Source organism: Hemiscyllium ocellatum, chromosome 34 (genome assembly GCF_020745735.1).
Source record: "Hemiscyllium ocellatum isolate sHemOce1 chromosome 34, sHemOce1.pat.X.cur, whole genome shotgun sequence".
Lineage (NCBI taxonomy): Eukaryota > Metazoa > Chordata > Chondrichthyes > Orectolobiformes > Hemiscylliidae > Hemiscyllium > Hemiscyllium ocellatum.
In genome coordinates, this window is record NC_083434.1 from 18,632,499 (window position 1) to 18,656,527 (window position 24,029).

The following is a 24,029-nucleotide window of genomic DNA, read 5'->3' on the forward strand; positions in this document are numbered from 1 at the left end:
ACAGGTTTCCTTATTTTACAAACAATATAAACAAATTGGAACCAGTTCTGAGAATGTTTACTTGATTATAAGGTGGTTGTCTTACAAGGAAGAATTGAACAGACTTGGCTTGTATTCACTGGAGTTTAGAGAAATAAGAGGCAACATCACTGAAAATACAAGAACCTAAGGAGACCTGAGAGGGAGAATGTCAAAAGGATATTTCCTCTCATGGGAGATTCTATAACTTGGGGAATATTGTTTAAAAATAAGGGATCACCCATTTAAGATAGAAATAAAGCAAATGTCTTTCTTCTTCCAGGGAGTTGAGAGCTTTGGAACACTGCCTTTCTAAAACATGGTCTTTGAATGTTTTTATTAAGGCAGTGGTAGATAGTCTTGATAAGCAAGTGGGGGAAAGGTCATCAGGGACTGTGCAGGAATCAGATTGGCCAGGTACTCATCGAAGGGCAGTGTAAGCTTGAGGGGCTGAGTGGTCGACTTCTGTTCTTAAGGGGGTAAAAACAATGATTGCAGATGCTGGAAACCAGATTCTGGATTAGTGGTGCTGAAAGAGCACAGCAGTTCAGGCAGCATTCGAGGAGCAGTAAAATTAGTCCTCAATGATCAGCCCCTTGCCCTGAAACTGGGTTGCTTTATTCTAGACTCCCTAACCAAACACATAACTACCAAGGCCTTTCATTTCCAAGACAATGTTCCTTATACTGGCCAAATAATAGTCACAGGGCTGGCTCGCCACTCAATAGAGCATCGTCAGTAAATGATCAAAGATGGAGATCTGCTGAATGGCTGCTCAGCATGGAAACAGCAACAGACAGATGTTCAAGGATATGGGAGAGAGGGAGAAAAAGGAACAGTGTGATCATCTTCATTTTAAGGCACACTCTCTGCAACTTTTTCAAAGTTTTCCATTTACAAAATAGTCTGAGCAGCTGGGCCAACATTGTAAAGGGTCCTCCGGCCTACCTACAACACTGGCTCCTAACACAATTCCTCCAACCACCACAAAGAGTCTGGTTTTCTGGCAGCTAGACAATTTCCTGATGCTGTGAAGGGCCTGCAGACTATTCAAATAATTCTAATGCACTGTAAGTGTCGGTAGGTTATTAATGTAGCTTCGGTTGCTGATCCCACATCTTGAAAAGTGGCCTGAGGATGGGACCAAGACAGTGTGGGTCTTCACATTCATTTCCACAAGAAGGTGAAAGTCCGGTCTTAAATTTCAAAAGAAGCCTATAGAAGGCTTTAAAATATGCTACATACATTTGATATTTTTCTTTTCACATATTTTAGGGAGAAGATGAAAGCTGGAAGTTAAAAATAAATATCTAGTTCCTGGTAACTATTAGTTATAAATTACAGTTTTAACAGAATAGAAAGCAATGCTAAACATGCTATTTTACCACAGGATTGTCTAATGAGTGAATCATTCTGTAGTTAAAATTTCTGGTAGGATGAAAGTAAGAGCTTGCATGCTGCTAATATATTAAATTTAATAAAACTTCTGTGCCTGCTCTCACTTCCCCTTGAGTTCTTTCATTATATAAATTACTGTGTCTGCACTTTTAATGGATGTTGCCTTCAATAAACAACTACCTTGTAATTTCACCCTCCTGCCAGTTGTGGCACTGCAGCATAATAAGATGGTGCAGCTACAGTCTAAGTTGACATGGGCAATTTCCACTGTAAATGTGGGGGCACCGAAAGCTATCAGCAAGATTAGAAACAGTGGCAGAATGAATAATGTAAAAAAAAATTACAACTGCCACCCTCATTCACCTCACCCTGCTTCAATTAATGGTCCCTTGTGAGCAAATGCTAAAGCAACTTCCCACCTCCATGCACTTCATTTAATTTTTGTAATTCTAAGAATCTACTGAGACGAGAGTGGCCAGACTGAGCCAAGAATGGCTAGACTATGACATTGAAACATCTGGTATAAGATAGGAAGGAAGCCATATAGTAGACAGATAAAAAATAACATTGCTCAAATGGCACAGAAGTGAAGCAATGATAAGATATCAGCAACTATTAGACGCATTAACCATTGTAAAGGAGGTCTCAGATGAATTAATAATTTGCATCTCTTTCATCCACCACATTTCTCCACACAAACACTCTCGGTTTATCTTACTGACAGAGAGAGAATATCTCGCTCAAAGTAAGTCGTTAACAGTATTGATTTAAACACCATTTCATGCTGCGAGACAACACTCATGAATATTCCCTCCCCTACATCTCCATGACTGCTCCCGTGTGTTCAGGGGGTTATGCTGTTGTTTGACCTCATATATTGTCATAGCTTCTTCTGCATCGCTACACTGGTTTGCTAATTTTAAAATTGTTAAGTTATGAAACATTTCAAAAAAGTGTCTTTTCATTAAACAATGCAAACTGGATGAAGGAGCAAAAAAGAACTGTTTTGACTGCTCCAAAAATAAATAAAGGAAGTCAGGTTTCAAAATAAAATTTTGAATTTTCAAAATAAAAAGAAATCTAGTACCAGTGTCTTTCAGCACCTTCATCTAACATGTCCTAACCTCTGAACAGTTAATAAACCACTGAAGCAGAGTTTTTTTTCAATCCTCCAGCATCCTCTAACTAGGAAATCTAATCCTTTGTTTCAAAGACACATATATGTGTCTTCCTGAAACTAAAACATTGCAGAATTTTAACTCTAGGAAGTCTTATGTTGTTAACACATAACCACTCATTTCACCATTTTTTAAAAATTATCCCCCTCTTTTTTCTGACCTCCCATCTTCTCTTTGAAAGCTCCAATCCCATGGAGATGGTACAATACACAGAATCCTGTTATTACTCAAATCAGAGTCTTGTTAACGATGGTTGATAGACCACTTGAATGCAATGGGAATCACTTCACCAGCATCCACACACAAAGGTAGGTCTAAAGGTCAACCTTAAAAGTCACTCCCTATTGTACTCAATGTCACTGCGACTACATCATGGGAGGTCAGCTTATAATTAGTTACGATGATCTTGAATTCACTTTGAAGAAATCACATTTCCTAACAACCCAGTTGGATGAATCCTCAAAAATAAAAACCTTGCAGTGCTATCAAGAAAGAGTGGGATCTTGGGTGGCTCTTTTAAAGAGATTTAATACTGGAATTCTGGAGATTTTGGTCTAGATGACTGAAAGTTGGACCATTAATGACAGGGCAAAGGATGTGGGCAATTTACAAGAGGCCAGACTTAGAGGAAGGTAGATATCTTGATAGATTTAAGGATTGTAGTTGGGTACAACTCATTAGAGATAGGGAGAAATGAGATCATGGGGGAGCTAGAACACTCAATTTTAAAAATGAGGCATTGGTAGTCCTCGAATGAACGTGGGTCAGCGAGGAGTGATGAGTGAGGGAGTGATAAGTGAGAGAGATGGTATAAATTAAAATAACGAGCGACAAAGTTTTGGATAAATTCACATTTATGTATGGTGGGAAACTGGCGATAATCAGCGATGCAGAGAAATAACTGAGACTGGATGTAATAAAGCGTGAATAAAGGTTACATTTATAACCATTTTTATAGGCATGACTGCCCATAACATCAATCTGTACAAATAATAAGCAAAAACAGGCACATAAAATAAATAATATTTAAAATTGGTGGCATTCATAAACTAAATGTTTCTCAATTTTTCACTGAGGAGATTCTTATGTTTCCATCTTAGCAAGAAAGTATGAAAAAGTGCCCAGAAATAGAAAAAGGAGAACAAATTAAAGAATTTCGAACTTGGAGTTGAGTGTGATGTCACGAGAGCATTGCATTTTTGCCTGTTACTAACATTTCAAAGCACAATGATAGTATTAGAAAACATAAATGAACTTCAGTAAACCTGTTGGAAAATATTGTTCGGATGAAAGGTCACTGGATTGAAACATTAACTGTTTTTCTCTCTACAGATGCTGCCAGACTTGCTCAGTTTCTTAATTATACTTGCTGTTTTGTTTCAGATTTCCAACATCGACATTTGTTTCTATTTTAGGGAATCACTGTTAATTGCTAACTCCCTAAACATGTTGGAAGTCCATTAGCAGATTGTGCAGCATCAAAAATAGATTAGATGCCCTACAATGTGAAAACAGGCCCTTCGGCCCAACAAGTCCACACCAACCCTCCGAAGAGCAAACCACCATCCCTCTCCCTCTGATTAATGCATCTAACACAATGGGCAAGTTAACATGGCCAATTCACCTGACCCACACATCTTTGGACTGGGGGTGGGGAACCGGAGCACCCAGAAGCATACAGACATGGGGAGAATGTGCAAACTCCACACAGACAGTTGCCAGAGGCTGGAATTGAACGTGGGACCCTGGTGCTGAGAGACAGCATTGGTAACCACTGAGCCACCGTGCTGCCCTGTTCAATTTTTCTTTGGACTTGCTCACAAACTTACTAATGGAATTGATATCTAAAAAGATTTGTGTTCTGGCATTTAGGAAACCTCATGCAAGTCAATGCACTCCCTTTTAACTTCTCTTCCTCCACCTCAAAAGATATGGGTCCTACATTGTGACAATTTTTAACAGATGCTGTATCACCTTTGTACCAATTCCACATGTATCAACTTATACATTGATGGGTATTTGATGATGAACCACCACAGTCCTAACCTAGCTTGTCTCAGGAATCATTCTAGATAACCATCAGACACACATGCACCAGTTATCTAATACTCTCTCCCTTACTAGGGGACAAATGAATGGCAATAAGTTACTCAATCCTTTGAGCTTGTTCTACAATCATACCTCACCACATTTTAATCTGACTTTTGGTTCATTGGTAGCTATTTCACCTGCAAATCTGAAAGTTTTTGGCTTGTATCCCAAACCAGAGCAGAGCAATTTGCAGGATCTAAGCTGGTGATCCAATGCAAGAGCGTAAAAGTGCTGTAGCATCAAAGGAACTATGTTACAATGAATCTCATCTGCTCTCAAGTGCACACTTAGTTTGTACAGCACTATCCTGAATAAGAGTAGGGCAGTTCTCCCCAGAGGCCTGGTCTGTACCTGTCTGGATTGCTTTTTCTAAAGGTCCCTTTATTTCTAAAGGATATTTTTGGTTTTTGGATACATTTACTGTTAAGATCTGTTTGAATCTGAAACGGCCCTCCAAACATGTCTACACATCCATTCAGGACCGCTTTCAGAAGACTGTCAGTTCGTAGACCTTTTGGTTTTCAGACATGTGGATGAAGGATACCTGACCTGTATTCATTCGTTAACCAACATTACTAAGCCGATTATATGGCGATTTTCTGTTTTCGCCAACTTACTGCTTACAATTGGCTGCTATATTTCCTTCATCACATCATACGTCCAAAGTAATTAATTGGCTGTACCGCTTCCTGAGGTCTTCAATGGCACTTTATAAATGAAAGCCTTTTGTTTTCAAAATCTATTGATCCCAGTTGTGAAAATCAGAGGCTCTGGGTGTAAGTTTGTTCGCTGAACTGGAAGGTTCATTTTCAGATGTTTCGTCACCATACTAGGTAACATCATCAGTGAGCCTCTGGTGAATCAGAGGCTAAATCAGAAGGGCAGTCACCAGACCAGTCAAGTACCATCGGGTGCAACATATTTATCTTCAAAACCATTTTGAAAGATATGCACTTATTACAAATAAGATATGTGTGGATGCATTCATTATTGCAATAGTTTTAAAGAATTCAGATAATGCCCAATGCGAGAAAATGATTCATCAAAAGTTCCTGTGCCATGAAGAAATATCACAGCATCCAACATGAATAAGTTTCATTTCCACTTGAATTGCTCTCCACATGATACAAACTAGAGAAGGAAAGAATTTGCACCAAGACTTCCAAAAGCTTTCACAATCAAAGATGTACTTTTTGAATTACAGTCACTGCTGTAATGTTGAACATGCAGCAGCCAGCTCCTACATTGAATGCATCAATTCTCAAATAATGGATATTGCAGAGCTGAGTTGCAGAGGCATCTCATGAGTGAACCACTAAAAATATGCAGGTACAGCAAGTAGTTAGGAAAGCTAATGGAATATAAATGTTTATTGGGAGGAAATTGAATGGAAAAGTAGGAAGGTAATACTTCAGCTATAAAGTGCATTAGTGAGACCACATTTGAAGTATTGTGTACAGTATCAGTCTCCTGATTTAAGGAATAATGTAACCATATTTGAAGCAGATTAGAGACGGTTTATTAGACTTATACCTGGCTGGATGTCTTATGAAGAAAGGCTGGATGTGCTAGGCCTGTATCCACTGGCTTGATTGAGTTCAGTAAGAAACAACTTTACTGAAGCATATAATAAGGATTCTTAACAGAGTGAATGTAGAAAGAAGGATTTTTCTGTTAGAAAAACCTAGAACTCAAGGCTGCTGTTTAAAAATGAGGATCACCTATTTAAGATAGAGATGAGGAAAATTTTTTTTCCCCTCTCAGACAGTAATAATTCATTGGACTGCTCTTCCTCAAAAAGTGATAGAAGCAGAGTATTTGAATATTTTAAACGATAGGTGGCTGGGTTCTTGGTAAGCAAATGGATGAAAGGTTATCAGATGTAGGCAAGTTACAATCAGACCAGTCTTGATCATAGTTAAGTGTTGGAACTGGCTCAAGGAGCAGAATGGCCTATTTCAGCTCCTAACTTGTATGTTTGTATAATCTTTTGATTTTGGCGTTGGCTCAGGGATAAATATTGGCCAAGACACCGAGCTTCCCTGGATGTCTCCAAATTAGTGGTGTAGGCTATTTTATGTCCACCCAAATGGGTAGCCAGATTAATATCTCACCTGGCATAAAGTGCCAACACTGTCAGTGTGGCATTCCATTAGGACTGCACTGAAGCAGCAGCCTAGATTTTGTGCTCCAGTCTCTGGACATGGACTCAAGTCCACAACCTGCTGACTCAGAGACAGGAGTGCGTTGGAATTTCAGACAGGGTTTGGGTTTTTCACAGATGGAGTGAGATTGGCAGACAAGATTGAAGGCTTTACAGACTCCTGGTTTTCAGAGATAACACTTTGGATTGGATTATCAAATTGCAGAGTCTCAACTGCTAAAACATGTAAACATGGAGAAATGTATTCAAAAATAAATTCCACCAATACATATATGGATTGGAACTGTTGCAGTGTACCAATTCTATTTATTTGTGAAATATTTGCAAAAAGAGATACATGATTTGTTCTGTAGTGGAAACTTTGCTAAAATGTAACTCCTTAAATGTATTAGAGTAGTTCAGCTAGTTTACATTAAAAACATGTTCATTACTTATAACTGAGTATGCAGTGTGTTAACAGCCAGGACCTTTCATATTGGGGAATGTTGCAGCTGTGATTCAAGTTCACTATTACCACCTCAAATTTATTGAAGGTTCTTCAATTCAAGTATCAACAGAACAAGGCTCAACAATAAAAAATAGGGAAAAGGTTAACACCAATGGATTAATAAAGAGAATCATGATCAGGAGGGAGGTCATGAACAAAACAATAACAAAAGTTGCTGGAAAAAACTCAGCAAGTCTGGCAGCATCTGTGGAGAGAAATCAGAGGTAACATTTCAGATCCAGTCACCCTTCTTCAGAATTCTGAATATTTTACAGCTGAGCTTTTCCAACCATTTCTGTTTTTCAGCATCCATAATTCTTTTGTTTTTTTTAAGGGATCATGAGACTTTTTTTTAAAAAAAGTATAATTTACAGCATTTGCAAGAGAAAGGGATGGAAAGTAGTTATTCCTGAAGTTGAAAGTTGTTCTCATCTCCCATGCATCTCACAACTGATGTATTTTTTTAAAAAGTTGTTAGAATATGAACAAAGAATAGATTTTCCTAAATTGTACTAATTTTCAAAATATTTAGCCCAGATAATTAAAGTCTCAACAAAGCACAAGGCTTTGCGAACAATTCTTATATTGAATAAGACTGCTAAAGGTAAGTGGGCAGGATATATCTTTACATTGACACATTCCCCAGACTAAATCAAATGTCATATAATCTAATTTACAGAGCAGAACCAATCTATTTGACACAAGTGGCAAAAACGATCGTTGATTGAGGATAACTATTGGCCAGGACACCAGAGAGAACTCCCCTGCTGTACTTCAAAACAGCATTTGTAATCCATATCCTGAAAAGCTAGACGGCATTGCTGTTAAAAGTCTCGTCCGAAAGTCACTACTAGACTGCAGTTTTTATGTTTAATATGTTTTATGTTTAATACCATAGTGTGGTGTTTAGAAATGGGTGGCAGTGTTCTCCAAAGTCTTCAGCACGGTGAGTTTGCACTATAATACAATTGACGTGGTAACACTGGTTTAAAAATCACCTTAAGATGTGAACAGATGATCAATGACACAGCATGTGCAATAAAAGCACTACATATATGGGAAGTACTAAGATGCTTATGATAGTGTTTCATTGCCACCCCCGAGACCATCACGTGACCCACAAAACGTGTTGCTTTGTGTACAATTTTCCACATCACCTGCACTAAATGTACCCCTAAACACACCAGTTTATTTTCATGAGATTTTAAAAAAAAAGTTTACACAAACGAATCTCAAATGCAGTTACTACAATTTGCTGCAGAAAAATATACATGTTTGTCAGCCTCTCGCGTAATCTATTGTCCGTTGGATTGTCTGAAAAATACAGCCAGTAACTCTATTTAAATTTGGAGGGCCCTTGTGGAGCAATGCCTCTACCTCTGAACTATGAGACTAGGTTCAAGTCCTATCTTCTCCATAGTTGTAAGATTACATATCTGAACAGGTTGATTAGACAATACATTATTTATAGTTTTAAATTCCCAATGGCCTTCCCACGAAACTGTGAGTAGGTCAAATTAAAAGGTGTATATCCTGCAGTCAACCATTGTAGAACACTCCATTATCTGTATTTACAATAATATTGCTTGTTCCAACTTGTTGGTGATAGTTTAGTCAGCCTGGTACAGCTAAGTGCTAACTGAAAGCAAGTAGTGTCAAATAAACAGCCATCATTTCCCATCAAAAGGGAAGATGTAAATGTAGTGGTCATGATACCGGGTTAGTAATTCACAGGCTAATAATGCAGATCTCATGGGTTCACATCTTACCATTGCAATTGACGTGTTTAAGTCCAGTTTTAAAATACTTTTGCAAATAAATCCCTGATATGGGTTGAAGTGACCATAAAGGCTCTGCGGTAAGTTCAATGACCTGAAACATTAACTCGGTTTCTCTCCACAAATGCTACTTGACCTGCTGGCCACTTTACCACTCTTACTGTTTTATAGGTGAAGCTTCCAGATTGCTGTAAACCTCCGCTGGTTCACTACCGTTCTTTGGAAGACGAAACATCTGCTAAGCTTCTGTCCTGTATGTGATTCCTGCCCCACACCAAACATGGCGAGCTCTTACCTGCCCTCAGAAGTAGCCATGCAAGCCACAGAGTTGTAATGCCATTGCAGGGGCCTGACGAGCAATGCTCACATCCAGAGATATTTCAAAGTAGAATAGTAAATTCCCTACATCTAAACCCACATGCTTGCCTGTGCATCTTTCATACGTTTGTCTTAACAGGAAACCACTGTTGTGTTAAGGATGTGTTCCGGCTAGATGTAACACTGCTTCAAAACAACAAAATGAATTTATGTAGCACCTATCAGGCCATCAAACATTCCAAGGCATTTCACATGAAATTTGATGCAGCCGTGTAAAGCATTATCACGATAGTGGCCAAAAGCCTGGTCTAAGGAGAGTGTTAAAAAGCAAGGCAGAGAGGAAGGGGAACAGAATCCTAGAATCTAGAGGCTGGACAGCCACAGACACTGATGGTGCGACAATGAAAACCGAGAATGCACAAGAATCTAGACTTTTTTAGTTTCTAAATTGCAGGAACACTTTCTTCCATCTTGTGTCCCTCTTGGTGAGCCAAGAGCCAGAGGCTTGCAAAACAGAACAGAATTTGGGTCTACCTGCTTAAGAGTCTGCTGTGCTGAGCTGCTGGCTCTACTTACAGGGATGGAGAGAAAGAAATGAGAAGTCTTTATTTTAAATCAATGACACAGAGAGAAGAAAGAGAAAACAATCAAAGGCATCATTCATATCAAGAGGTGGACGATTGGTGCATGTTCTAAGTTAAAGATTGCAGTGAAGGGAAGAAGAAAAATTGCATGCAAAATCTTGAAGGTCTATTGCATTCGGTTCTGGTCACCACATTACGGGAAGGAAGTGGAGGCTTTGGAGAGGGTGCAGAAGAGGTTTATCAGGATGCTGCCTGTATTAGAGGGTATGAGCTGTAAGGAGAGGCTAGGAAAACTAGGGTTGTTTTTTCTGGAGCAACAGAGGATGGCAGAGACTAAATATAAAATTATAAAATTATGAGATGCACAGACAGAGTTGACAGTCAGAATTTTTCTCCCCCAGGTGTTGAAATATTTAAATGAGAGGGGAAAGATCAAAGGAAATGCAAGGGCCAAATCTTTTAAAAAAAACACACAGAGTGGCAGGTGTCCAGTCACGCTGCTGGGGTGGTGGTGGAGGCAGAATATGATAAAGGTGTTTAAGAGGTTTTGGGACGCACATGAATATGCAAGAAATGGAGGGATAAGAACCAAAGGCAGTCAGAAGGGATTAGTTTAATTTGGGTCATGTTCATCATAACATCGTGGGTCAATGTTCCTGTGCTGTACTGTTCTATGTTCTACGTCTGTGTGCTATGCAGTGTCACCTAATTAACTAAGTAACCCCACTCCTTCATGGGCTAGCAAGAGATGGCGGCTCAGTCTTGGGGAGGAAGTACCATTCACCTGAAGAGGAGGAAGCTTGGGAGAAAATTGGCCACTCCACAGAAGGAAGGTAGTATCTTCTTGTTCCTTTTAGGATAGAGATCCTATCAACCCCATTGCAGTTGCAACCAGGTTGGACACCCTAGACAGTGCAACCCATGTGACTGGAGGAACCTGGAAATAGCTTAACATTCCCAGTATCCTGTTTGATCCAGATGGGACCACATTGATGAAGCTTCATACATACATCACCAAAATACTGAAAAACCTCATCAAATCCCTCCAGTACAAAAGGCTGTGCTCTGCTGAGATGTTGCCCTGCTTAGGAAGAACAATCAGATACTGCCAAGGCTTTGCACCATGACGTTCTGCCTTCAGACCCTGCAGAGATGCCACTACATCAGAAGTCCCATGCAACTGTGGGTTAAACCCGTTCAGATTCCCAGGCTGCCTGTAATTGTTTTGGAGTTGAGAATTCACACTGATATAGGGTGAGAGAGATTGAATCCCTTTTTAATTATGTGAAGGGGCTGCTCCTTAACCTTTTACTGCACTTCATTCCTGATCTTTGGCCACTCCGGGTGGAGAAGGATGGGCTGACTTGGAGGACCTTGTTATTAGTCTGCTTCTGGTTCCAAGGTAACAGGTCCAGCCCAAGTGAAGTTTAGGGCATCGTTGGACTCAATTGCTTGCCTCTCTGTCATGGTTATGTCCTTGCCTGGACATCCTTACAGAGGGAGCACGAAGTAACCATCGATGGCACTTGAGGTATTCTACAACTGATGGGCACCATAGGGACTGAAGTACATTTTTTCAACTCTGGAAATGTTTCTAATTTGAATTTGATGTTTGCATTTGTTATTTTTTTTCCACAGTGTCTTTCTAAGGGCAATGAGGTTATTTTCTTATTTGTTTTATTGATTGCTCAAGGGTACAAATCGGGGCTGTCGCGATAAAATGGTATTGTCCCTGCCTCTGAGCCAGGAGGCCTGGTTTCAAGTCCTACCTGCTCCAAAGGTATGTCACAACATTTCTGAACAGGTTGATTAGGAACCATCTACAAATAGGGGCTGTTCAAGCAAGCAGACGTGTGTCAGGTTGTATTTGAAAACAAACCTATTGTTGAGAAAAAGTCTGGGGTCTGCTTATGTTATTGACTTTCTGGGCTGGAACAATTTAACATCAGGGAGGGATGTGCGGCTGAAGGAAATTACAGAGGGAGGCACAGTGATTTGAAAATAGGGAAGGGGATGGTTAAATCAAGGCATTGATGGACCAGGAACCAACACTGGTCAGCAAGCTGATGGCTGAACAGGACTTAGTGGACAGAACTGGGGGCAGCATGATGGCCCAGTGATCAGCACTGAGATGGACTGCCTTACAGCACCAGGGACCTCAGATGACTGTCTATGTGGAGTTTGCACTCTCCCTCACAGTATCTGAGAGGGTTTCCGCCAGGTGCTCTGGTTTCCTCCCACAGTCCAGAGTTGAGCAAGTTAGATGGATTGGCTATGCTAAATTGTCTCGTGAATAGGGTTTGTAGGCTAGGTGGATTAGCCAAATGAAATGTAGGAATTGGTCTGGGTGGGATGCTTGGAGGGTCAGTGTGGACTTGATGGGCTGAAAGGCTTGTTTTCACACTAGTGATTCTATGATTCTACTGCAAGTTAGGACAAGGGCAGAAGAGTTTCAGATAAGTTCAATTTTATCTTCGGTTCAGAAAAAAGACACGGTGTTTAGTTTGGGGGAAGTGAGTTGACCAAACTTAGTCTGTGACACAAATATCTTAGTGTTATGTATACATGGGGCAAAAGCTATAAAATGTCTTCTCATCTCACCCAAATGCATCTAAAACACTGGGACTGTGCTAATAAGATGCAGCTTTAGTTTAATTCTCTCATGTAATTCTGTCATCACAAATACCCCACTGAAACAGATTGGAATTGTAATTTTGTATGTGTTTATTTAAAAAAAAACAAATTTTATTTAAATTAAAAGAAGTTACCTCACTTTTGTGCTCCCCCCCAAATTCCTGGCCATTGAAGTGGCGTTTTCATTTTGTGTATTTTACTGTTAGACAGGTGCCATGGATCTCTTTCTACTAACAGGCCGACCAGGTGGAAATGTTTTGCAAATAGCAGAGGACACATAATTGGAACTGGCATGTTGTAAAATGTGTCTTTCCAACAAAATACTCCGATCAATACGGTCAGTGTGCTGTTCTTATACAATGCTCAGTCTGTGGAGCTGGCAGGATGATAAAAAGCCTATAAACCATTCTTTCTGCAGATAAATGAACTTCTATCAAGCTGATTTTGGAAATCATATTTTAATCAATTATTTAGGACAGGCCAACAGAAATGTTTATGGAATTTTCAGTTTGCCATCTGTTATATATAGAGACATCCTTTCACTTTTCCTTGTTGCAGTTCCAGCCTTTAAAAGATTATTATAAACCCAGGTACTATAGAAATGTAAACTCTTACAGTAACCTCATGACATATTCTAGCAATCTGTCTTGTGCTTTGCAAAGTTTTACCATAAGATATTTCCACTCTAAAAAAAAAATCAATCTTAGAAAACAGAATCGACTACTGACAGCTGCTTTCCAAAGGGCATTGCACAGAAGTGCAGTTCATCTCAAAAGGTAAGTTTTCCCAGCAAGACACTCAGAAAGCAAACTCAGCCCACTTCTGTAAACAGGTTTGTCCCTGGAGCACAGTCCATTTCTGTCAATCAATCACTTCCAAATGAATAGTGCTAACAAATACAGCCCACCTTTTCCATTAAGCCAAACAGCCCAGTTTGACAAAAGTGCAAATGACCATGATCCACCTTCACAATAGTGCGAAATGTAGCCTTTGTCATCAACCCAATAAATACAGCCCATTCTGTCAATCATGCCAATAAACATTCCACTTCCATAGGAGCAGTGTAAAAAAATTGCATCCACTTCACAAAAAAGCCAAATATATCCCAATTTCCCAAATATATCCCAATTTCCCAAGCTGCAAACAAGCAAGGCACAATCCATCTTGACAATAATGCCAACAAATGCACCTACAACAGAATAAATGTCTAGCATAGCCCACCTTTACAACCATGCCAGCACAGCCTACTTTTACAATAATTCCAATTTACTCAGTCCTCTTCATAAAAGCCTTGACAAAAACAGCCCCCCACCTACGCAATAAAGCAACAAGAGACCTTCTTTGGAATTCACTCTGAACTCCTGTTTCGCACCTTCCCTGTGCCCCGTCTCCCTCCAGTGACAGCTGGTGGATATTTCCAGCACTGATGACAATCTAAGGTAGCAGAGAGAACCGAGAGCCTTCCTCCACCCTCAAATGTCCGAGTTGAAGACACCACTCCCTGCGGAGCTGACAGAGCGAGGCGGCTCAGCACATGCCTACCGCTCCCCACTCCTTCCTGCCCGCCAGCTCGCTGTGAAACTGCTTCAGCTCAGAGCGCTGCTATCCGGGACTGCGCTCGGCAAAACTTACCGGAAGCCTGGTGGTTGTCTGAAAGACCTGAGGCTGCAAATAAAGTGAAGACCCAGAAGGAATCCATTAGTCCCATAGCTTAAAAGGTCCCGTCTGATGGCGCCCGAAGGGATGTAAAGTCAAAGAAAACAAGATGTAGGAAAGTTTCTCAGTGAAAGCTTTGTCGTTGCTGCAACTTTTTAAGTTCTCTCTCTCTGTCCGCCTGAGAGTCAAAATGCGCCGATGAGTCATTGGTTTATGTACTTAAGGGGAAACAGGAAACTTCAACTTCAGGAGGAGGGCTGGGATATCACTGAGAGGAGAAAGCAAAGAAACCCTGTAGCCAATCATTGTCTGGTTTACATCTCCAGCAGAGCAATATACAATTTTTAACGCCCAGAGAGTTTTTTTTAAAAAGCTACACCAAAATGTGTAGCTTTGCAAAGGGGAGGCTCCACAGTTTCTGATCTCAGCAGAGAGGGAGCTGCCTCAGACATGTGTCTGATCTGGTTGAAAGACACGATTATTTTCTGTCCTTCATCACGCGGCATACATTTACCGAGCCCTTGCCTTCTATCTCTGATTACTGAGGGGTATCTCTTCAAAAAGGACGAAGGTGAATTGCGGGGAAAGCACAGAGTGCAGGCCAAACGATCGCCTCCTGCAGAGTTGATCTGCCCCAACTTTCTCCCTGAAAAGTCAGGCAGACTCCATTCGTGCCCGGCCCAGGATTCTGGGGACAGGAGCAGGAGTGAGCCATTCACATGGATCTGTAGCTCAATGTAACCGACTGTCAGATTCCTAGGATGGGACATGAGATGTTCGACATCGGAGGGGACGGGACGGAGTGGAGATTGGGGTTCCCAGGTACCCATGCTCGTTTACAATGCCAGTTGTAGTACCCTGGTTCAGTTGGCATTGTGGCCTACAGTGGACCTGAGGGCTGGGGATGGGACTGACAGTTATGGGGGAGAGTAGGAACACCAAGGCCAGGCTCAAAAGTTATGACGTTATTAATAGACAATAGGTGCAGGAGTTGGCCATTCAGCCCTTCGAGCCTGCACCGCCATTCAATATGATCATGGCTGATTATTCCTAATTAGTATCCTCTTCCTGCCTTATCTCCATAACCCTTGATTCCAATATCTTTGAGAGCTCTATCCAACTCTTTCTTAAATGAATCTGGAGACTGAGCCTCCACTGCCCTCTGGGGCAGAGCATTCCACACAGCCACCACTCTCTAGGTGAAGAAGTTTCTCCTCATCTCTGTCCTAAATGGTCTATCCTGTATTTTTAAGCTGTGTCCTCTGGTTCAGCACTCACCCATCAGCGGAAACATGTTTCCTGCTGCCAGAGTGTCAAATCCTTTCATAATCTTATATGTCTCAATCAATTGCCAAGGAGGATTGTGTGTGTCAGCACAGTTTTGAATGAGGACTGGATTTGTTGGTACTGTGCCATTTATTGGCACTTTAGTAAAATTGGGCTGCGCTTATTGCGCACGTGTTTTTGTAGCCAAGAGTGTGGTGCTGGAAAAGTACAGCCGGTTAGGCAGCATCTGAGGAGCAGGAAAATTGATGTTTTGTGTCATCAGGAATTGTGATTCTAGGCTGCGATAATTGAGTGAGTGAGCTGTGGAAGATTACTCCGTTCATTGGAAGCGAATGATTTATTGAAGTGAGCTGTACTCCAGGGCAAAACCGATATACAGAAGTGGGCAGTATTTACTTTCTGATGCCTTGTTAAGGAAACGTTATGTATTTGCACAGAAGTGCAGAACTTGGCGATGCTAAAGAGAATCATGGGGAAACGTCCTATTGGGTCCTGATGGTGAAAGATGTCACCAAATTATGTGAGAATTCTGCCGAGGCCTATCTCTATATTGAGAGCAACTCACAGCAATTTTTAAGCGAGGTGCGGGTGCCTGGGGAGCAGAAGATTGCCTATTACAGCAGATTATTATTTGTTAATGACCTTATTAACTGCACATCAATATCTAGCTTCCCATTCTACCACCTGCTGCAAGCAAACTCGATGCTTAGAGTGCTTGACATGGAAATCAGTGCGAGTGACTGATGACTTCAGCTCACCACTGTACGTGTGAAGAATCTCCCTGATCCTCATCCCTCAATAGCATCTCAGGACATGATCCATAGCCAGCAGTCACATGTACTCATTTTCAGTGGACACGGGCATTCAATAATTGACAACCCCTCCAGATTCTTCTGGCACCTATCTGATCGACTTGATGCTGAGAAAGTCCAAGTGCTTTGCATGCAACAGCAGCGAGTAATTTTGAAAGGTTGCTGAAAGGACACTTTGCATACGTGGGACAAGCACCCAGCTCATGGACTGGACCAGGCTGTATCTCAGGGCTGCGCACTTGCTCCCTTAGTGCTAACTCACTCAGTGCCTACCTGGATGCTCACAATATTCCTGCCTTGTAAATTAGTGCAGTCACACAACTCCGGGTTCAGTTAGCTCAGTTGACTGGATGGCTTATTTGTGATACAGAGTGACGTGAACAGCGCAAGTTGAATTCCAGCATCAGCTGAGGTTACCATGAAGGACTCAACTATTCAAGCTCGCCCCTCACTTGAAGCATGGTGACCCTCAGGTTAAACCACCTCCAATGAGGGAGCAGGACGATGGCAACCTTAGCTTTTTACCTTGCAACTGGACAGTGCCTTGCTTGACAATGGTCCTCAGTCAAGGGGGCTTCACCCATTGCTCAAACATTTGAGATATCTTCTCTTTCCACTGTAATTGGTGAGTGACTAGGCACCTGTGCTGTCAAAAGTGACGGCTTCAGGCACATCCATGAATCTGGGCAATATGCGGCAAGTGATGATTTGTTCAGGATAATCATTAATGTGGAAGAGAGTTTTGATATCCCTTATATCAGCATAAAGTTTACACCATGAACAAATGGTTAGAGTCCTGTTCATGGGGTTACTAATAAGGCTGATCTTGTAGTGTGCAGAACTGTAGAAATCCCAACACGTACGTTAACTGAGGAATGTAGCTTTACAGTAAATAATGGTGGAAAATGCATTGGCAGATTTGACAACTATTACATTGGGTTAGTTTGAATTTCATCTTTGAAATGGATTAGTCACATAATTTCTCACAGTGCTATTAAGATCTGTAACTTTCTTATCTCCAGACATGATTGCAGATTCAGTATTTCAACCTTAGTTCTACAACATTGGAGTTGTAGCATCCAGTTCTTTTTATTATTGAGTCATCCACAAAACAAACCAATTAATTTGTTCTCTGTCACTTCTGTGAAAACTATACTGATTCTTCTCAGTGAAGTAATCAGTCCTGACCTTTTCCACACTATCTTCAAAGAATTTAAAATTTGATATCAGTGGTATTTTACTTAACATTCTTTCCCACACTTTTTTGAAAGATTAAATTAATGTGTAAAATGTCATCGCGTGATTGACCACCTCCACCCTTGGTGTACCTCTCTTCCTTTTCTTCTCCACTTTCCTCAAAGAGAAATGAAACATCCTGTTGTAGGCCTAGAGTTAGAGTTACTTCAAAGATTCACAGTGTAATGAGTCAACTAGAATTTCTTCTGCAACTGATCAATAAGAAATATTTAAAGCCACATTGCTTTGTTAATAAAGGTAATGGTGATTAGGTGATTCGTCTTCACTGTCAATGGGGGTGGTACCAGGGTACTGGAGAGTGGCGAGTGTTGTGCCCCTGTTCAAAAAAGGGAATAGGGATAACCCTGGGAATTACAGGCCAATTAGTCTTACTTTGATGGTAGGCAAAGTAATGGAAAGGGTACTGAGGGATAGGATTTATAAGTATCTGGAAAGACACTGCTTGATTAGGGACAGCCAGCACGGATTTGTGAGGGGTAGGTCTTGCCTTACAAGTCTTATTGAATTCTTTGAGGAGGTGATCAGGCATGTGGATGAGGTTAGAGCAGTGGATGTAGTGTACATGGATTTTAGTAAGGCATTTGATAAGGTTCCCCATGGTAGGCTTATGCGGAAAGTCAGGAGGCATGGGATAGTGGGAAATTTGGCCAGTTGGATAGAGAACTGGCTAACCGGTCGAAGTCAGAGAGTGGTGGTAGATGGTAAATATTCAGCTTGGAGCCCAGTTACAAGTGGAGTTCTGCAGGGATCAGTTCTGGGTCCTCTGCTGTTTGTAATTTTTAATAATGACTTGGAAGAGGGAATCGAAGGGTGGGTCAGTAAATTTGCAGACGATACGATGATTGGTACAGTTGTGGATAGTGAGGAGGGCTGTTGTTGGCTGCAAAGGGATTTAGATATGATGCAGAGCTGGGCTGAGGAGTGGCAGATGGAGTTCAACCCTGTCAAGTGTGAGGTTGTCCATTTTGAAAGGACAAATAAGAATGCGGAATACAGGGTTAACGGTAGGGTTCTTAGTAAGGTGGAGGAGCAGAGGGATCTTGGGGTCTATGTTCATAGCTCTTTGAAAGTTGCCACTCAGGTGGATAGAGCTTGTAAGAAGGCCTATGGTGTATTAGCGTTCATTAGCAGAGGGATTGAATTCAAGAGTCGTGAGGTGATGTTGCAGCTGCACAGGACCTTGGTAAGGCCACATTTGGAGTACTGTGTGCAGTTCTGGTCACCTCACTTTAGGAAAGATGTGGAAGCTTTGGAGAGGGAGCAGAGGAGATTTACCAGGATGTTGCCTGGGATGGAGAATAGGTTGTACGACGATAGGTTTAGAGTGCTTGGCCTTTTCTCATTGGAACAGCGAAGGATGAGGGATGATTTGATAGAGGTTTATAAGATGATCAGGGGAATAGATAGAGTAGACAGTCAGAGACTTTTTCCCCAGGTACAACAGAGTGTTACAAGGGGACATAAATTTAAGGTGAAGGGTGGAAGGTATGGGGGGATGTCAGGGGTAGGTTCTTTACCCAGAGAGTGGTGGAGGCATGGAATGCACTGCCTGTGGGAGTGGCAGAGTCAGAATCATTGGTGACCTTTAAGCGGCAATTGGATAGGTACATGGATAGGTGCTTAAGCTAGGACAAATGTTCGGCACAACATCATGGGCTGAAGGGCCTGTTCTGTGCTGTATTGTTCTATGTTCTATGTTACAAAGTACTGGACATCTTTCTCATTATAATGCAATGTCCTGCATGCACCCTGAATAGATTACCTCCTGTGCCATTAAGTTACCTAGAAGATGGGTTGGTTGAGGCCCATCTATGTGGTAGGAACTAGGAAAGGGGTAAGGTTTTCCCAGTTTTACTATGCATTTCTAGTTGGATGACATGGTAATCAGGTAATGATTGTTTGTACCAGTTACTGCTTTGGACGTTTTGTTGAGTGAGCTGTGCCAGATGAACAGTTTTTCATTTTCCCACCTTTATCAGCATTTGCTAGAATCCTCAGTCAAGGGTTCATAGACCTTGATGTTATATACTAATATAACTTTTGGGTACTTTTGACAAGTGAGGGCTGGAAACTACCAAGCGTGCAAACATATGAACTTTTATTGATCTTTACAGAGAAATGGTTTAGCAGGACCCCATTAGAGCTTCCTTCCTCCACATCTCAGTTCATTGAGCTCCACCATTATCTGAAATCTCTGATGATGCAAACTAGCTGTTTGCATAACAACTATTAACCCCATAGGTTACAGTGACTAGTAACCTGATTCAGCTAGGAGATAAGCTGCAATGAGGCTTTTCAAGATAATACTCCTGATCTCAGAAGGACTGATATGAAGAAAGGATGCATGGACAAAGGAGTGGAATCAGATTCCCTGGGAATATATCCCTTTAGGATGGAAGGGGATGGTGACAAAACTTCAGAAAAGAAGAACAACACCCTTCAAATAAAACCAGTATTTGAGCAGGAGGAATTGATCCTTATACAGTCTAGGAAAAGAATATAAAAACAAACAACAGTCCAGGAACGTAGTCCGATATGCAGGATATTCCGTAATGCTCTGCATCCAACCAACCTGTTACATCAAACCCAATAGAAAATGCATTAAACATAATAAATAATTGGTACAACAGAACATTGTTGAAATATTTCTTGATTTGGAGATGCCGGTGTTGGACTGGGGTGTACAAAGTTAAAAATCACACAACACCAGGTTATAGTCCAACAGGTTTAGTTGGAAGCACACTAGCTTTCGGAACGACGCTCCTTCATCAGGTGATAGTGGAGGGCTCAACCTGTTGGACTATAAACTTGGTGTTGTGAAATATTTCTTGAACTATTGCATCGTAGAATGGCAACAGCAAACAGAAGAATCTTTGGCTTATTTGTAAGAACAATTCAGCTTTTATCACTCTTCTGCTGTATCCCAGAGATCCAACATTTTGTTATCCTCTTCAGATGCTTCTCAAATTCCCTTTAGAATACCAGGAAAAATTCTGCCTCCACCAGTTTCTCAGGCTATCCATTCTAGCTCCTAATCACCCACTGTGCAAAAGAACTTCTCCTCAAGTCATCACTTGTTCTTTTGCCAATTACCTTAAATTGATTTTCTTTAGTTCTCCATATCTCCATCAAATGGGAACAGCCTCTGTCTGAAGAGACTCCTTATGATTTTGAACACTTACATAACTCTGGAAGAAAGTGAGGACTGCAGATACTAGAGATCAGAATCACAAGTGTGGTGCTTAAAAAGCACAGCAGGTCAGGCAGCATCCATGGAGCAGGAGAGTCAATGTTTCACCCATAAGCTCTTCATCATTCCTGATATAGAGCTCACGCTCGAAATGTTGAGCCTCTTGCTCCTCAGATGCTGCCTGAGCTGCTGTGTTTTTCTAGCCACACACTTTTCAACACTTAAATCTCTTAACCTTGCTATCTCTCTCAGGAGAACAGCCTTTGCTTCTCTATCAAAACAAAGAAACAATTTAGATTTATACAACTTTCACATCCTTTGGATATCTTAAAGTTAATTAAATATTACTGAAGTGTACTCACTATTGTAATGTAGTTTGCAGCAAGGTTGCACATTCAGATATGTAATAATGGCCATCTAGTCTCTGTGGATATTTGAATGAGGACAAGAGGGAGAAGTTTCTCACTCAAATGCTGCAATGCACTAAGGCTAGCAGGGAGGACTGATGAGGCCTTGGTTCAACCACTGAACTGAAAGATGAAATCTTTACTGAAAAATGGAGCATTCATTCAGTGTTGGACTGAAGTATCCACTTAGAATATTTTCAAGTTTTGAGAGGACCATCATCGGTCTGACTCAAAGGTGAGTATGCTATCACTGAGCCAAGGCTGAGTGCTTAACTGCACATTTTCTGAATGTTGCTGGCTAATTTCTGGCACCTTCTGGGGCATAGATACTAGGATGGATAGACATTGTATTATTTTAGTTAATGTTCCTAGAAAATCAGGACACATTTTTGTGAACTTTTCCTCAGATGACTCAATGAATTGAGAGAAATGTGGGACAGAGGAAATTGTAAACATTTGCGGAAAAATAGCCTCACGTTTATGTTTTTCTGTGTTCTTAAGTATGTTACAGGGGTTTTGTTTATTTTGTTGTTCATGTTTGGGATTATAAAGTCATAGTAGACAGAATTTTGATCAGCTTAGCTCAGCTTGCAGCATTCTTGCTTCTAAGAGCATTTCTAAGCAGACTGAGAGAATGCTGTATTATTGCAGAACAATACAGAGTTACAGGGAAAGGAGGGTGAGAAATGGAACTGACCAGATTACTTGTGCAAAGAATTGGCATGGATAGATTAGCTATCTATCAATGGCTTGCTACTGTGCTACATTCCACACTCCATGACAAAACAGAGAACTGTGGATGCTGGAGACCTGAAACAAAAATCCAAAATTGCTGGAAAAACTCAGTACACCTAGCAGCATCTGTGGAGAGAAAACAGAGTTAACATTTTGAGTCCAGTGGAAGCAGATTCAAAATGTTAACTCTGTTTTCTGTCCGCAGATACTACCAGACCTGAGTTTCTCCAACATTTTCTGCTTTTGTTACAATTTCACAAGGTCATTCCTGTTTGTGAAAGCTTACTTTACCTTATTGTTTGCTAAGGTCCCCATATTACAACATTCAAAAGAAGTGAAACATTTGTATTCATATCATGCTTTTTGTGACCACTGAAGGTTTCAAAACTCTTTATAGGATTGAAACATAGTCACTGTTGTAAAATAAGAAATTCAACAGCCAATTTGTATTTCACAAATAGCAGTGTAATAATGACCAGATTTTTAAGAAAATTTTTATTCACGGTACATGTTAGACAAGACACCATGACATCTTTCCTGTCTTTCTTGCATCCACCTGAGCACTGAGGTCACATGAAATTCACATGTGCAACAGTGTCGTGCTCCCTCAGTACTCCACTGGAGTGTCTATCTTGATTTTTGAACTTGTGCCCTAGAATTGGATCTGCATCCAACGTTTTGTGATTCAGAGGCAAGAGTGCTACTTACTGAGCCATGGTTGAAATTGTTTCATAAGCACTTCACCCCTTGTAAACATTTGTGATCTCAAAAGACCATGAGATACAATTGGAAGTTTATCTATCTTTCTCTGTCCTCTCTATCCCTATGTGGAATGCTGTGCAGAACCTGTTTTCATTTTTTTTATTTTATTTTGTTTCCTAGCTTGTATATCATTAACTTGGTCAACAGTTTAGTTAACCAAAGGGTGATGCTGTTTCCTTCCAGGTAGAGCATTGTTACAATCATGCACTTTATACGTTTGTCATGTCTTGGGACGTTATCTTTAAAGTAAGATGGAATAAAAGGTGGGGGTCGGGTGGGGTCATATAACCTGTTCTTAATTCTGCCTGATAGCAAACTTTGAGATTGGGAATTTGCTAGATCTGTTGTGTAACTATCAGGGTGGTGTTAGAGATTAAAGTGGGGAGGCAATGATTGTTTTACTGGGAAGATTGTGCAAGTTGTTTACATTTAGTGGCAGTGGCAGCAGTCAGTTTGCTAACATTTGATAGACATTAGATCTTCATAACCCCAGAAACATTTTGAGAATGTTGATTTGTAAACATTTGTGCTCTAACTGACTATTTAGTTCCAATATTAAGGAAAGTTGGGCCCTTAAGGATAGCTAATCAACATTCTACCTTATAAGGCCAATTTCATTCATATTGCCTTGATGATGGGCTTCAAGATTGGAAGGGTGCAGAGAAAACAGTTGTAATAGCAGGTTACAGGCTTTCTGGAAATCTTAGACAGGTTAGTCCACCAGGATCCATGAAACAGAGAGTAGCTGAAGAATAAAAGTCTCTCTGCTTCAATGTTGTGGAATGTAGGTTGAGGATGACACATAAAAAGACCGCATTCAATCGAAGTTAAATTAATCTGGAAGATTTGCTAAGCCAGCACTAGAGATAGGACCTTCAGTGACATTATCAATTCTGGGACTGGAAGTTACTCAACTAAGAAAAGGTAAAATCAGATTTAAACCTTTGGGATCTAAGAATTCTCTTGGATTATTTTTTTCTCTGTTGATCTTAAGAGAATTGTACGTCTGCTGAAAGAATAGGTAACATATACTTGTGAAGATTTTTTAGGTTGTAAAAAACGAAGAGAGGTATTCCATTGTGAGGTTTAAAGTATACATTAATGAAAAATATAATGCTTAGTCAATAGTGCTTTTAGTCTTTTGGTACAGTAAATGTCTCTAAAATGTTAAATCCTGTTCAGTAATCCTTTGAGCCATTAACTGGAATTTCAAAAATATTTTTCAAATTTATCCATCTCTGTGGAGATTGTAATAACTTGGATAATACATTAC

The 24,029-nt window shown here is 40.6% G+C and overlaps 1 protein-coding gene across 2 annotated transcripts in view; it reads right to left on the reverse strand.

Annotated features, from left to right (window-relative positions):
• tgfbr2b (transforming growth factor beta receptor 2b) overlaps positions 1–14,532 on the reverse strand; it is a 78,761-nt gene extending 64,229 nt beyond the window's left edge. The window contains exon 1 of one of the 2 annotated variants that reach the window (XM_060850318.1): positions 14,283–14,532. In XM_060850318.1, coding sequence (XP_060706301.1) covers positions 14,283–14,358 — 76 coding nt within the window. In that variant the 5' untranslated portion in view covers positions 14,359–14,532. The remainder of the gene's footprint in view (positions 1–14,282) is intronic. The other variant, XM_060850319.1, reaches the window with a different exon arrangement.
• Positions 14,533–24,029: the final 9,497 nt, after the last annotated feature.